At 35.3% G+C, this 16,088-nt stretch overlaps 2 protein-coding genes across 3 annotated transcripts; one reads left to right on the top strand and one right to left on the bottom strand.

Annotated features, from left to right (window-relative positions):
- Nucleotides 1-43: 43 nt before the first annotated feature.
- LOC113114765 (calcium-binding protein 39-like) lies at nt 44-10,268 on the bottom strand. 2 transcript variants are annotated; one of them, XM_026281751.1, is made up of 9 exons: nt 10,074-10,268; nt 7,423-7,577; nt 7,154-7,318; nt 5,091-5,209; nt 4,435-4,603; nt 4,244-4,303; nt 2,958-3,023; nt 2,543-2,686; nt 44-2,441 (listed from the first exon to the last, which is right to left on the bottom strand). In XM_026281751.1, exons 2-9 carry the CDS (start codon nt 7,534-7,536, stop codon nt 2,253-2,255), a joined length of 1,026 nt encoding a protein of 341 aa, XP_026137536.1. In that variant the 5' UTR covers nt 7,537-7,577; nt 10,074-10,268; the 3' UTR covers nt 44-2,252. The 2 variants fall into 2 exon arrangements, with proteins under 2 accessions (XP_026137536.1, XP_026137537.1); XM_026281752.1 differs by lacking the exon at nt 10,074-10,268 and having other exon boundaries at nt 7,412-7,544.
- A 1,445-nt stretch (nt 10,269-11,713) lies between these two features.
- Nucleotides 11,714-14,407, top strand: rps5 (ribosomal protein S5). Its single transcript, XM_026281750.1, has 6 exons — nt 11,714-11,823; nt 12,453-12,560; nt 13,298-13,507; nt 13,646-13,774; nt 14,052-14,150; nt 14,290-14,407. The coding sequence occupies exons 2-6, from the start codon at nt 12,453-12,455 to the stop codon at nt 14,356-14,358; spliced, it is 615 nt and encodes a 204-aa protein (XP_026137535.1). The 5' UTR covers nt 11,714-11,823; the 3' UTR covers nt 14,359-14,407.
- The last annotated feature ends 1,681 nt before the right edge of the window (nt 14,408-16,088 follow it).

The raw sequence follows: 16,088 nt of genomic DNA, 5'->3' as shown, positions 1-16,088 counted from the left end.
TTTAGTGAATAAAATGATAATCAAAGCAAAACGACAGCAGAAACAATTTTATTCCAAACTTTATTTCCAACTGTTAGTCTGGTTGACATATCAGATGAAACACCACCGTTTTTGTGCCCAAGTCTTATTACTTGGGCCAGGTCTACATAGGTTAGATTGGACTGTTTAACTGAACAGACAGCAGGCCGAGAGGTTTCCAGCCGTCCGTTAGACGTCCATGCTTCATCTAAGGCTGCAAAATAAAAACATGCACTGATATGCAAGATAAACTTGCTAATTCTCTGAATTCCTAATGCTCTGGGCCATTATGATGTCAGGCATACAAGATGACTGTGATTGGCTGTTGTTACATGTGCCAACCAATGGTGAGTTGCCAGTCACCACATAAACAGTATATGCTGAGACTGAAAAATGAAAATTGTACATCTTTAAACTACGTAAAGTTTATTGTAGGTATGGTATCACTAAAATAAAATACTGTTAAGTCAATCCCTGGTATTCTGACCAGTACTGTAAACATTCGGTAGAACATCTTTTAGTTCTGCATTGAAAAGGAGTAAGAGTTACCATTATGAATAACACCTGGTTTCGTTTAGGGAAGAAATGGTGGGTTTCATGGTAGATGATTGTGGCTGTCTTGTGAGTAAGAGAGCAGAAATGCCAACCATAACTCGAAAATGATCAACCAAACCCTCCAACTCATTTTCAGTTCTGTGTGGTTTTTCATTCATTCAACAGATTCAAAGTATTACATGACAACCCCCATCAACCACTGCACTGTTGCTAAAACAAACCTAAATAAAACATTCATAAAGGACATGACTTCTCCAATTTCCTCTCAGCAGCCACAATCAGGTGCTAATATGAGCTGTTTCTCTACGTCCAACCATTTCCGATTAGTCTGCTGCTTATAACGTCCCACATGCTTTTTCCCCCAAATAAAAACCTACTCAAAAGGAAGATAAGCTTGTGAATTTAGTCAAAAACCAGTAAAATAATTTGACCAGGTCACATTTCATCCCAAATTGAAAAGACAGATATATGAAATCATAGTTTGTTTGTGGTTACACAATTAAAGATTTCTAAGATGACAATTATGCAACAATTTCGGTAATGCACAATTTACAAAAGTCTGTAAATAAGTATATTTATATATTTAAATAATTGTGTATATTGTATATATTTGTTTAAAATATATTAGTACCTGTGCAGACTTTTTACTTATGTAAATGAGTAATGAAAATAAACTTAATTTAAGTAAAAAAAAAAAAAAAAAAAAAAAAAAAAAACACTTATGAAAATTACTTCGGAAAAAATAAAAGACCAGATACTTTAAAGTAAGGAGAACTTTTGAGAGGAACATCTCAAAATATATATTCTTTTTTGATTTTGGGGTGAGATGTGACCTAGACATGTTTATTTGTGAGATTTCACCCATGAACTCATCCAATTATCCAAACAAGGGACAATTTTACATATAAACTAACTAAAAGGTATGAGTAGTGGGGTTAGTTATACTGAAATTAGTATTAGAAATCATAATCAGAGCACAAACCTTTAAAGGTCACAATCACACAAAGCAGACAAAAGAACGTTCCTTTCCACCCACTCTGCACAGTGACTAACGATGAGAGAAGAATGGAAAGAGTTAAATCAGGTTCAACATCACAGTCACGACTCTAACAAATCACTAAACCCTCCTCAGTCAACACTGGTAGAAACTTTAAAGATGAAAAAGCCTATGTACACGTTCACTCAAAAGGGATAAGTGAAATGTGCAAAGCATGATTTATGCGTCACATTTGCGTTTTTTCACTTAGTCGACAATGAGCAAAAGAGCTGACAGGAGTGTGTTTAAGTGCTTTTTGCATGTCATTAACATCCAATAAGCATCAACAGACATTTGAGTGTACGTTTGTGTATGAGTTACAAAACCCTCCTTCTTTATGTGCAATAAAGCAGCAGCATCAACATCCATGTTTTCGGTTCATTTAGCTCGTTTTTTTGAGACATGAGAACAAAACATTGTAGGGGGAGAGGTTGAATGTCCAGCGAAGCAAGACTACTTTTCATCCTTGTCTTCATATTTCTCGCCCACCGAGCTCAAACGGCATTTAACGCTTCCTGCAAAAGACAAAAACATGCCCAGCGCTGCGGCCACTCAACGTCCCAGAGAGCCAAACACCGTCTAGACGCTGCCTTAAAGACTGTCTAGACGTCCTCCATGCATTGGTATACAATCGTGGGCCTTCTCAAGCGTCCTGCGGGGTTGGCCTCTTGAGGTCTCGGATCTGTTTGATGAGATAGGTCTTCTCGTCGCCGAACTGCTCGTCCTCGGTGCGGTCGTTCTGGAATTTGCCGAGGAACTCGATGAGTTTGGTCTGGTTCTTCAGCAGGATGTCGAGGATTGGCTGGGTCTTGTTCGGATTGGCCACAAACACCTAAATGCATAGAGAGAGAATTTATGTTGAACGTTGAGACAGGTTTTGGGATGGCATATCGGTGAGTGTTGAACTTGGAAGATTCAGCTGACAATTCGAACCTTAAATACATGAAAGGCCTCAAACTGGATGTTGCGGCTCTTGTCTCTCAGTAGGTTCATCATGAGTTTGAGGTTATCTGGTTTGCTTATGTACTTTGTCATTATAGTGAAGTTGTGCCGGTCCAAAAGCAGCTCTCCCAAAAGCTGAGACAAAGAGAAACGACATAATGCATCATAATGGTGTTGAAAATTCAGCTTTGCATTAAAATAATAAATTACATTTTAAAATGCGTATATATTAAAATAGAAACCAGTTAATTTAAATTGTAATATTCCACAATATTACTATTTTTATTGTATTTTTGATCAAATGATTGCAACCTTGGTGACAAAAAAAAAAATCTCCGTGATCCCAAACCTTCGGATGGTAATTTAAAAAAAGCACAAACAACACACAGATTTACCCATTTCTTACCTTTAGCGACTGCCTCTTAGTCACATAGTTCTCGGAGTGAAGAAGTTTCTCATATTCACTAAAGAACTGAAGATCAAAAGTGGGGAAAAAAGACAGGAAAGAGATACACAGTAAATAAAAAGTTGTTTGGCTTCTCATACAGTATCCTCAAAAATATATGTTTTTAGGATTCTTTGATGAATAAAAGTTAAAAAGTTCTAACAATATAAATATTTGCTATAACTTCTTATTTAACACATCTTTGCTGAATAAAAGTTTTAATTTTTTATAAAAAAATAAATCATTTACCCTAAAGTTTTGAATGGTTGTGTATATTTTTAGAAAATATTCATATTTTAAATAAATGCTATTCTTTTTAGATTATTATTCATCAAAAAAATCCAGAAAAAAGTATCGCAGGTTCCAAAAAAATATTAAGCAGCACAACAGTTTCTAGCACTGATAATAAATCAGCATATTAGAATGATTTGTGGAGGATCATGTGACAATAAAGACTGACGTAATGACGCTAAAACATTTAGCTTTGTATGACAGTAACAATTCGATTTCAATGTATATTAACACATTGTGATAATATTTACAATAAAACAAATCCTGTATTTTTTATCAAATAAATGCAGCAATGATAAGCATAAGAAACTTATTTAAAAAGCATTAAAAATCGTTCCGATCCCAAACTTTTGATTTATATATTTATATATATATATATATATATATATATATATATATATATATATATATATATATATATATATATATATATATATATATATATATATATATAAAAATGGCAACTAGGTGGCCAAATAGTTTTGTAATAATTTTGAACAGCGTATACACACACACACACACAGTCCAAAATTATTACAGAGAATATTACAAAACTATTTGGACACCTGGTTGCCAAATGTTACTGAAACCTCCCCACAGTTATTCTGAAGAACATGAGAGGAACTGACTTCATGCATCTAATGAAATTAATTTTACAATAGTTAATTAAAAGTCATTGTGCAAATATGAATGTTAGTTCTGAGAAAAGATCTACTACCATTTCTTGGTATTTTGTTACCTAATGCATTAAGACATCTTTGAAGTCAGACATAAGTGCTCACCTACTCTTTGGGCCCACTTAAAATTCAAATCACTTCCAATTGTATTGACGTTCACATCAAATGCAAACAGTTCTGAGAAAAACCCGCTGCAGAATGACTGACAGATCCAATCAGATCCAAAAACAACAGACAATGAAGCAAAGCAAACCAGTGACAGAAAAGCCCGTGACTCACTCTGTCATAGTGCTGCTCCAGAAACTCAGCGCTGAGCAGTTTGTGTCTCGTCAGCAGATCCTGGAAGAAAACCCAACAAATGGACTCCTTCAGACATCATAATTATACACTGCATCTGAAGATGAAATAATCCAAGATGCCTCCCAGACAACACAAACACTCAAAGCGTGTATATTTACAAAAACACTAACTTTAAAAGTGGCAAATGCATCCGAGGCGATGTCGAAGGTGGACATCTCCACGTATCTGAAGAAATCGTAGAACTGCTCGGAGCAGAGGGTGATCTTGGCCAGCGGCTCGTGCCGTATGCATTCCCTCAGCATGATCCCACAGTTCAGAGCGATGTCTGGAGACTCGTAACTACAGAAAGGACAGGAACTCAACATCAGAAACATATTGCCAACATACATGCATGCTCATGTAGTTCCAAACATGTTTTGAGTTTCGTTCGCAGACCGAAAAGGAGATACTAATGTTCATTTTGCTCAGTTCTTTTCTATACAATAAAACAAAACAAAAAGTTCTCAAGCTGTAAAAATAATAACGATAACAATTTATATTTTGACAGGGAACTTCCAAAATATTCACATATAAGATAATATCACTGATGTACACACACACAGCGAAAGTTTACTCATAAGGTTATCTTAAAATAATCCTGTATTAAAAAAGCTTCATATTAGTCACCAAACCAGTTCTCTGGTTGAGATGTGATCTAAACACCAGCCTCTAAATCAGAAAAAGCTAATTGAGCTAGTCAGCTAGTCAGACAACTGCAAAGATGCAGGTTTATATATGAAGTAAAACCAATAAATGTCTTCATAATATTTTTGTGTACACGTCTCACCCTTTAAGCAGCATGAAGAGTATATTTTGTTGAGTGCACAGGTATTCGACTGTAGGGGTCCGTGTGCCGATCTGGCGTCTCAGAATATTATTAAAGATCTGCGCCACATCTTTCTTACCCTAAACACAAATAACATGCAGAGCAGTTTTTGAAAAGCTCAACTGATCAAAATACACATCATGCAGTTCAGAAATGGGAATCTGAGAGAAAAGTTTACAACTGGTATCAAACTAACGTCTCTCAGCTGCAAAATAAAATGCCACTTCTGATTAGATGAGAATCTCTGAAGGTTTTTCACCTCATGTTTTCAACTGAATGGTTGTTTCTTACCTATTAAACAAAGTTATAGTTGAAATAATTATGTTAAGGGGCTAGACTAGTGATTCTCAACCAGGCAGTTGAGCACCACTAGGGGGCCTCAGCACAGCTGGCTTAAAATGATTTTAGATGAGACTAAATATTCTTTAAAACAGTTTAAAAAAATCAGATATAAGTGGTTATTTTATTTCCTACTCTAATTTGTTTCCTTAACAACTGCTTTATAATTTAAGATCAAAATCAATGTTCATACAATATAGTCTTGGAAAACCTATATCAAGGGAATTTTAAAATGTATTAATATTAAGACCTGGAAAAGCCATGCAAAATTAATTAAAAAAAAATAATAATAAAAAAAAAATTCTCCCGTTGTTACATAAAGCTCTAAAAAAGTTTATCAGGTAGAAGTAGCCATTTTAAACCTTGTGCAATGTTCAAATTCACTACGCTTTCTTTGTGTTCGGGATGAAAACATCCACTCAATTAAACTGCTCTAAAAATGTATCAGATTCATTTTTTTTTTTTTTTTTTATATTTTTTTGCATCAACTCCAGTCCTGATCAAAACTACCAAATGTTTTTTTTTTTTAATCCAAGATTTTAACTCTTTAATTGCCAAGTTCATAAATGATGTCATATACAAGCCAGAAACTAAGCCCTTTTTTTTGCACAGGCCTATCTAAAGGGTTAATGGTCACACCTAGTGATCAACTGTAAAAATAAAAATGTTTTACCTCTTCCCAAAAAGGAAAAACCACAAACAATCAAGAATGCATGATTATATGGTGTCATGGCTTTGCAATCAAAACATCTTTATAATGGATGTCAAAGGGGCAAAAACAGCCACCAACAACAAATGAGGGAGAAAAAATTAAAATCTAATGCTGCCCAAAAACTAACATTGCATCAAAGCCAATCTTGTTACTTACCTTTGACATGCCCAAGACTTTGATAAATGGTAAAAAAAAAATATCCAGTCCACTATCACTTTTTATATTGAAAAGAAGTCATTTTGTGTGTCCCCCCCACCCAAATCAGTGACATCATTTATGAACTTGGTAATTAAAGAGTTAAAATCTTGGATAATAGATTTCTGCAAAAAAACTGAAACAAATATTTATCTGATACATTTTTACAGCAGTTTAATTTAGTGGATGTTTTCATCCACGAGCATAATGAAAGATTAGAGAATTTGCCCACAGTCGTGGCCAAAATAAGACTCAACTTTACCCCCTAGTGGACGAAACGTCCCCAACAACGCATAAGGGTTGAAAAAAAATGACTTAAAATTAATACTGTAAATGCATTTATCTGTAATACAAAGTGCAAACCCATTCGGTCGTTGAAACTTCTGTAATTATAAAATTTTATTTATAATTAAGCATCATCATCATCATCATCATCAAAAGATTTACATAAATATTTAATTTAAATGGCCATTGTTAGTTTCTGTTAACAAATAAAATGTTAATAAATGAGCAGCTTTGTCATTACAGCCTCAAAACCAGAAAAGCTGAACACCTCCACATCACAATATGATTCATTTGTCAGGCATAGGTCGTTTTGACTCATACATTGCACAAATGTGTCTGCTAAATAAATAAAAGTAAATGTCTTGATGTAATTCAAAAACAACAACAGCATTTGAGAACTGCTCAATAGATTTTGAGTAACTTTCTGCAATTTGGTGAAGTTTGGTGTCATTTTCTGGCCTAGTCTATTAAACTCCAAAGTCTATAAAAGCACCTCAAAGTCGATGAGCTGCAGATCTGCGACGAGGATGCTGAGCAGGCCGCTGTTGTAGAGCTCCTGAGCGAGCTGAGCCACGGCTTCTGTCTGCGGCTCCTTCTCATTCGTGCCGTAGAGAATCTCCTTCATGGCCAGCAGAGATTTGGACACCTCTTCAGAAGCCTGTGGACACACCCCTCTCATTACTGGCTTTTAATGGGAAATAGTCATAGTACAGGCTCAAACACATCACATATCTTTACACACACTACATACATCTTCAATACCTTCTCGGCCTTCTTGTCTGAAATGTCCGGTTTCTCCAGAATGGCCATGTTGTCTTTTAGATTCTTCACAATGTCCGCTGGACACTTGTGAGACTTACCAAAAGGGAAGGGCATGGCAAGATGTTACCAGGGCAAACAGGTAGCAGAGAGCCCACCTGTAAAAGTCAAAGAGAAACAACTAATGAAAGATTAAACAAAAACACATGGGAAAAAAAGAAGGTACAAACCAATAAAATAATGAGCAGATTATTGAACTAAGGAACGAACAAATGTTTTATCAGCATTTGCTTTTCTCTGGGAATTGAACCCATGACCTTGTGGTTGCTAGTCTCATGTGCTACTCTTTGACCGCAGGAAGACAAATGAAATGTAGCTAAAACCAAACATGTAGCAAACCGGAATAAGGACATTCTCACTTTGCCAACAACATAACTCTGAAGACATTTCATCTGACATAAGGAAGTAGATCAGCCGATAAAGACTGGAATCCAGAATCATCAGGCTGAACAAACCTGACCCTGCACACACTGATCAATCCATGTCAGCATCAACCACACCCTACATATACAACACACACATGCACTGCACACTCAGTAGTAGCCATGTGCCACTAGCTGAATGACTGTAGTAGAGTGCAGTTTCGCACTTGCTGTTCAAAACAAAATAACAAAAACACAGGTGTCTCGAACAAACCATACCAAAAAAGTCGACAAAGCAAACAGGAAATGTGCTGCAAAAATATCTTCAATGAATACGGCTGCATAAAGATCAAAGCAGTAAAACTCAAGCATGCTTTATAAGAAATGAAACAGAAACCCAATAAAAACTAACCTGAATACAAGCTATTCATAAATGCTGCAGGGTTTTTTTTCCATAACCTTTCCCCCAAAAACCACACAATTACACTATTATTATTAATAATTACTATTATGCTGCCACATATGCTGTGAATACCGCAGCTTGTGGGATCCGTGCGTCACAGGACCATACGTTCGCCCGGTTAATCTCCACGCAGCTTGTGCAAGTAGGCCAAATCCTTGACCTGGTGACCAAACACTCGCCATGTCTGCCCCAACACAAACGACAACCCTGAACCCAGACAGATGCCACGGCTCACTGAGACAGACGACTGGCATGCTGAGGTACATGTAGATGGATGCATCTCTAAACGCTCACTTCACTGAAGTTGCGGTGGTCGCATGTGACCGATAATAGGTTGTCTGATCAGCCACGTTATGTTTACACCAATTATGGCTGTTGCACCTGATGTTAATATGTGCAAGCTGTCAGAAATCAAACAATAAGATTTACTGTCAAGTTGAACAATAATGTATTAATTTATTTGCAGGAGACTGGGGTTTGTTGTCACATGCTACAAGGGGTAAATCATAGAATCTTTTTTTTTTTTTTTTTTACTGCAAGTAATTTTTTTTCATGTTGGTTTCAGTGTGTTTCATATGTTGTAATTCTATACAATTTATTGACTACAGTTTCTGATAGTCTATTATATATTATTAATCAATTAATCAACTTTGATGACGCCACATATTGTAGTTTTACAATTTAGCAAAACCTTTGAAATTATTATAAAGAAACTGAAAGTTTAATTAACCAAATGTAGACCTGGATAACAAAATAAACAGATAAGCGCAAAATCAAGTGATTTTACATATTTAAATGAAAACAAAAGGGTGAAGTACAGAACTTCCATTTATTATTAAGGAAATTGGATACGACATTGTATGTTTATTTCTATATTTATTTTAATATATAGCATTTAGGTTGTTTTATAGCAGGTTAACATTGTGACAACTTATACAATGATGACGTGAATTTATACTTTACTATAATAATATTAACCGTTAAATATTTTAAATAGAATTCATAAAATTCATATGAATAACATCACCATTAATATCATTTACAAGAAAACAGTAAAACATATTTAACAACATTATTAGCTGATACCAGTAATATTAAGATTACCATAAGGCTAGTTCAGTGACAGTTTAGTATCTAGTAAAAGCTTCAGGAGATGGCTAATAAAAAGCAGTAGCATACACACTTGCATCCTTACTTACTGTAAAACTTTTCATTTACTTCATGAGAGACTAGGGGACATACGTGTAGATGACAATGCAGATAATACACTTTACAGCTCTGAACACATTTAAACAGTTAATAACAACACATTACGAATACAGCAACAATATCTATGCAAATCAGCAGATGTTGTGAAGCTTATCTGCAGTCCATGTCTAAATTTGATATAAACCAATGAACATCAATCTGAATGACAGAGTGGCTTTACTTCAAATCTAGTCAGCTGTCTACCTAGAATCATAACTGGTTCAAAATCCCAAGTTGCTCTCTTGGGGTGAAGCCCAGCTCAGTACTTTTGCGCAAGCACAGGCCCAGTGTGATGGACAGAGATATGTCTGGCCACTTCTTTAGTTTATCTTTAAATGATGGCTGTGCAAACCACAAAAGATGAGAAGTCCCTTTCCTCCATAAGTATTTCTGCCGAATCAGACTTTGTGCGCAAATGCATTTGTGGTTTTTGCATATGATAGCTGTGATAGGCCTCTGCATGCACTTTCGAACACAACAAAAACCAACAAAAGAGAAGTAACGTTACATCAACACCACACCTTATCTCAGTCTCCTTCGGGCTTTCTCTAGAGAACAGCGGTGTACGTGAAGTCCTGGAATATGATGTTTGGGTTTGTTGTTTCTTAGCCTGTTTTGTGCGGACAACCGTGTGTGTGTGTGTGTGTGTGTGTGTGTATGTATAGGTGTGTGTGTGTGTGTGTGTGTTCAGGGCAGGCTACAAGCACCACTGCACGAACAGCAGCGAGGACTTCCGCAAACCTGCAGCGAGGAGGATTTCAAAATAAAAGCCCCCGACGCTATCAGAGGTCTCCGTGTACAGAAAACGTTTCAATAAAAAAAATCTTTAAGCTTTATTCCAAAATGTAAATGTGTATCACAAAAACATTTTAATTTATTTTAAAATAGAAATAGGTCAATGTCTTTATAATAATAACATCATGTAATAACAAAGCAAAAAGTAGGCCTATTTACTCTAAATTAATATTCTATGTGTATCGCAGTTTTGTATTTGCTATGAATGCTATTTTTCATTGCTGCATTTGATTTTATGCTCATTTTTCAAATTGTTGCAATTATAAATTATTTTAAAAAGAAAGGTTAAATGTTTACAGTATTTTTTTAATGGAGTGAAATATTTATAATATTTATGAGAACTTTAAACTGTGACATTTTGTTAAATTAAAACACACCAATTAAACACAGTGAAGTACAAAATAAAGTACATTTATTAAGGGAATACACTGACATGCGTTTTGATTTTTAATCATAATCCAAAAAAGTCCATGAAGTCTTAAATAGAGTTAATTTGCTCTAATCTTGTCCGGGCACCATTAGTCATCCAATTTGCAAAATAAATTACAAAACAATTAGCAAAAATGAATAAATTAAATCTAAAATGCTGAAGAACCCCTAAAGGGCCCCTGGTTGAGAACCTATGCTCAAAGCAAAGTGGTATTGGCTCTGCTGCCCTCTAACGGTTAACTATTATAAAGACCCAAGATCCACTGTATTTGTTCTAGACAGAAGGAAGAACAAGGTGTTTGTTTGTAAATTGGCCCTTGGACAGGACATGTGGTTAAGTTTAATCACCGAAGATGTGATTTCTTCTAAAACTAACAGCACAAGAGAGAAATTAAACAGGGACAGAAATGTCGTATTGATTGTAGTCTGCTTCATATTCATCACATAAAAACTGAATACAATTTTATAAAACTATGTGATGACGCCTTAATAAAAATATTGTGTGTAAACAGTAAGCCTTGTTGTGGGAATTTTTTTTCTATTCTATTTTCTTTTTTTTTTTTTTTTTAATTTCTATTTTTTTTCATCTGAGTAAATTCACTTATCAAAACATTTTTTTTTACATTTATTTAATAAATAGGTTCAATATTATATCCAAACTATATCTTCAAATAATCTTAAAGCTTTTAAATTGAAATTAGCTTGAATTTATTTAATCTTTTACATGAATTTTGTTACAGCTTTCGTTTTGTATTATTGATTTACTGTTATATATACGTGTATAAATGGTGCTTTACATGTAATGTCACCTCTTTGTACATTATGTTGATATTTATGCACTTTTTTTCTTTGGAACCTTGGCATTAACAACAACAACAACAAAAATAATATTAATAATAAAGTTAAAAAAAAAATACGTTCACATGAGAGCGCAGAAGAAGAGGTCGACTCGGAAGTGCATTGAGCGGAAATGAGGTTTTTCTCGCTCCTCGTGTCGCTCTTCCTTTCCGCCTGCTCGAGTGCGCCATTGACACACACGCTGCGAAGGTAACGAAGAAAAAACAGTTTTAAAGCGTTTATACCCCTTCATAACTCATCAAAGTATACACACCTGGTTGTTAAAAGACTTACAATCATATTTTTACCCATATATGTCACATGTAAGACGGTAAAATAATGAATTTGAAGGTGTTCTTTAAGCGCTCCGCTGTATCTTAAGAAAAGACCAGGAGCGAATCCGGTTCAGTTTGGTTTCTGGTTTTCGAACAGAGTAACATGTGATTTAATTATGTTACCTGTATTACTGAGTTGCTTCGCCAGATTTTTAAAGTGTTTAGAGTGTATTTGGAGTAGTTTGTGGTCATATTCCTAATGCGTTCAACATAACGTGGCAGCCATGTTTTAGATGTCAATGTAAATTGTATTTAACACAGTCTTGCGCGTTATGAACTGTATTAACAGATAAATATATATATATATATATATTTTTTTTTTTTTTTTTTTAGTTTAATTTTGTAATACGTTAGGGTAGCCTTGTTTCAATTTAAAAATTATTTTGATATTCTTGTCCTTATTTCAAACTTAGTTTTTATTTGATTATTTTGCATCTGTGTGAATACTTTGATGTTTTGGATTCACTTATGTATATAAACTGATATTCTCATTTGCTTTGAAAGATGGCTGAAGATTGGGAGGCTGTGCCAGCTGTTGCTGAAACACCAGAGATCAAACTCTTTGGCAAATGGAGCACAGATGATGTGCAGATCAACGACATCTCCCTGCAGGTGTGTTTTCATAGACAACATTTTTTTGTGAGAGTCGTTTTATATTTGCCAGTAAGCTCTGACATATGAAATAGTCTATTTTTTCCCCCCCGCAAATAAGTTAATGCTATTCATATTCTTTATATAAATTGATGAACAAATATTGTATATCTCTTGCTTTTGTGATGGACTGAACATGATTCAATACAATAATTAATAGATGTCCAATAGCATTCCTCACAAGCCTGTTTAATCATATTAAATACTTTCAGCACATCTAAATATGTACGATTAAGTAAATCGAAGTTGTTTCCATCCAGTAAATGTTCATATTGAAAAGATAACTAATATGAAAGTTAGGTTTTTAAAATGATGCCAAAAGACATGTATTGTGACCTGAATTGGAATGTTTTTAGAATTATTCTAAAGGATCATTTACTTATTAAAAAGGTATAAGTTGTCAGTGCTGATAGCCTCGTGGTTTGTGTTTTCGACATACAGCACATCTCGACTTGAAGTCCTTTGCTAATCCCGCTCTCTCTTTTTCTACAGTCCTATTTATAAAATTAAACAAAGGCATAATAGAAGCTATCACATAAAAAATATATATGTATAGAATATAGTTCTAAGCTATAAATCAGATGGCAGAAAGCATGTAGTACAATTTTCCGTAACATTTTGATCACATTGATAATTTAGAGGCTGTAGAAATTCATATGACTGAACAAATGAACATGTATTTTTTTCTCTCTTGTTAGGATTACATTGCCGTGAAGGAGAAATATGCCAAATACCTCCCTCATTCCAGCGGCAGATACGCAGCCAAGCGTTTTCGTAAGGCTCAGTGTCCCATCGTGGAGCGCGTCACTAACTCCATGATGATGCACGGACGCAACAACGGCAAGAAACTGCTGACCGTCCGCATCGTCAAACACGCTTTTGAGATCATCCACCTGCTCACCGGGGAGGTGAGTCGACGCTTTCTGCAGATTTATTAATGCCTGGTTGCCTTTGGTCTGGCTTAAGTTTATAGTTGAATGTAAGTGCTGTATTTAAAATTGTTCTAACTATTTCTAAGATGTTGGGAATTTTTATTTCTTTTATAGAATCCTCTGCAGATCCTGGTGAACGCCATCATCAACAGTGGTCCTCGTGAGGACTCCACTCGTATCGGACGTGCTGGAACCGTGAGGAGACAGGCTGTTGATGTCTCACCTCTGCGCAGGGTCAACCAGGTCCGTTTGAGTGAGAGTTTGCATAAAACAATTGCCTAAATAGTTGTCTAATGGCTGACTGAGAAAAAAATACCAATGAAATGTTCACAATGGGACCAGGAACATGGCATTAAGAAAATACATGTTGACTTCTAAGGGACTCGTTACGTGCTTTTATTATCCCAAGACACTCTGTAATATTTGGATGGCCATTCATAGAAAATGCAGAGCGCAGAAATGGCGAGTAAAGATATGGTCTTATGTGAAAGTGGTCACTTATTGTGTGTTATGATTTTAGGCCATCTGGCTGCTTTGCACTGGTGCAAGAGAAGCTGCTTTCAGGAACATCAAGACTATTGCAGAGTGTCTTGCTGATGAGCTCATCAATGCCGCCAAGGTAAGATAAACAATCTGATTGGAGCATTTTACTTTTACTATGTTCACCATCAACACCTTCAGGGTATCTACAGTCATATATCTTATGAATCTTTTTATTTGATTGCTATTAAAGTAATTTTTTTTTTGGTCTGTTGCAGGGTTCTTCCAACTCTTATGCCATCAAGAAGAAAGATGAGCTGGAGAGAGTGGCCAAGTCTAACCGCTAATCTCCATTTTGTACAAATTTGAATCTCAATAAAGGAAGAGTGAAACCTATTCTTGTCCAGATTTATTTTCTGAAATGATTTGGTGCTGATATAACTGCTGTTTATCGAGTCAGGTTGTGTACATAAACATAAGAGTGAATTTTGGTGTACCTACAAATGTGATTTTCTTTTTGGCTGATGTACCTCTGAAAAATTCAGTTTTTCATGTGTCCCAAAGTAATGTCTGACTGCAGTTAATGCTCTTTTAAAAGCATTTTAAAATATTTTCTATTTTAAGTCATTTTTGTATAATGTTCGTAGAATATTTTCTGCTTTGTTTTTGATCTAAACTGCGTTGAGGAATCACAGTTTAGTTAAATCATGATTTTTGGGCATCTACAGTCACAAGATCATCAGTCATTTGACTTTCCATCCTCTCCCCTGCGTGTCTTTCATTAACATATATTCTCTAATCAAAAACATGCTGCTGCTCTACTCTTGCCAGCAAAGGCGTAATCCTTTCCTTAACCTTAAAGGAATAGTTCACCCAAAAATGAAAATTTGATGTTTTATCTGCTTACTCCCAAGGTATCCAAGATGTAGGTGACTTTGTTTCTTCAGTAGAACACAAATGGAGATTTTTAACTCCATTAGTTGCAGTCTGTCAGTTATATAATGGAGGTGGATGGGAATCACAGCTTTGAAAGTCCAAAAAACAAAAGTAAATTAAACGCTGTGGCCTATGATGGTACACTGATGTGTAGAGACAAGAAATAATCGGTCTCTGCAAGAAACTACAGTATGTGTGTCTTTTACCTCTGATTTTCACCCCAATGCCATTATTCCCATTAACTTCCATTATAAGACTGACAGACTGCAACCATTTGAGTAAAAAATCTTGGTTTGTGTCCTACTGAAGAAACAAAGTGACCTACATTTTGGATGCCCTGGAGGTTAGCAGATAAACATAACATTTTCATTTTTGGGTGAACTATCCCTAAGATTTTCACTGTCATGTACCTAAAGGCAATACAGCTTTTTTTTCTTTTTGTAGATCACTGTTATGAGGTTGAAACTCGTTTCTGCCTGCATGATTATATAAAATGGGGAGTAATAGGGCATTGAGACCTCTGCCAATTTTTGAACTCAGAGCTGCATCAACAAACTGCTTAAGCCTGAATTAAATTATGTTTCAAGGTGGAGACACATTTTTAATGTTTAAAGGGGAGAGTTAGAGGAAAGATGATACTCTACTGCTTGCATCTGATTTGCGGGTCGGATAATGTACAAACTGAACCCTTCTGAATTGTAAATTTATTGTTCTGATTAATTATCGGAGACCAAGAAAAATATGTGTCAAATTTTCAGATGCACTCTCTTCCTTTGTCTTCTCCCATCTGTGGGTAAGTGAAAAGTAAATCATTGCTGTCGTTTTTTTTTTTTTTTTTTACCTTTGTTTTGTGTCAATTTAACAGTAGCTTAAATTAGAGTGAAGTTCATTTTATATGAAATGTCAACCTTAATGTATTCCACCTAAACGAACTGGATATTATATGTTTCTAATGTGTATCATTTACTATAAATGTGCTCTTTTATTTGTTCTCTTGTAGTTCCTCTGTTCTGTTATACATGTGTATTTCCTTCTGTCTCACCACTGGAATGTCTCAAGTTCCCAACCCATTGTCCACCGGGCCAGCTCTGTCTTTCTAGCAAAGCTGTAGCACAGCACGGTATGTTACTGTAAAATTGTC

Source organism: Carassius auratus, chromosome 15, assembly GCF_003368295.1.
Source record: "Carassius auratus strain Wakin chromosome 15, ASM336829v1, whole genome shotgun sequence".
Taxonomy (NCBI): domain Eukaryota; kingdom Metazoa; phylum Chordata; class Actinopteri; order Cypriniformes; family Cyprinidae; genus Carassius; species Carassius auratus.
The sequence above is the reverse complement of the archived record's forward strand: the minus strand, read 5'-3'. Positions and strand labels throughout refer to the sequence as shown.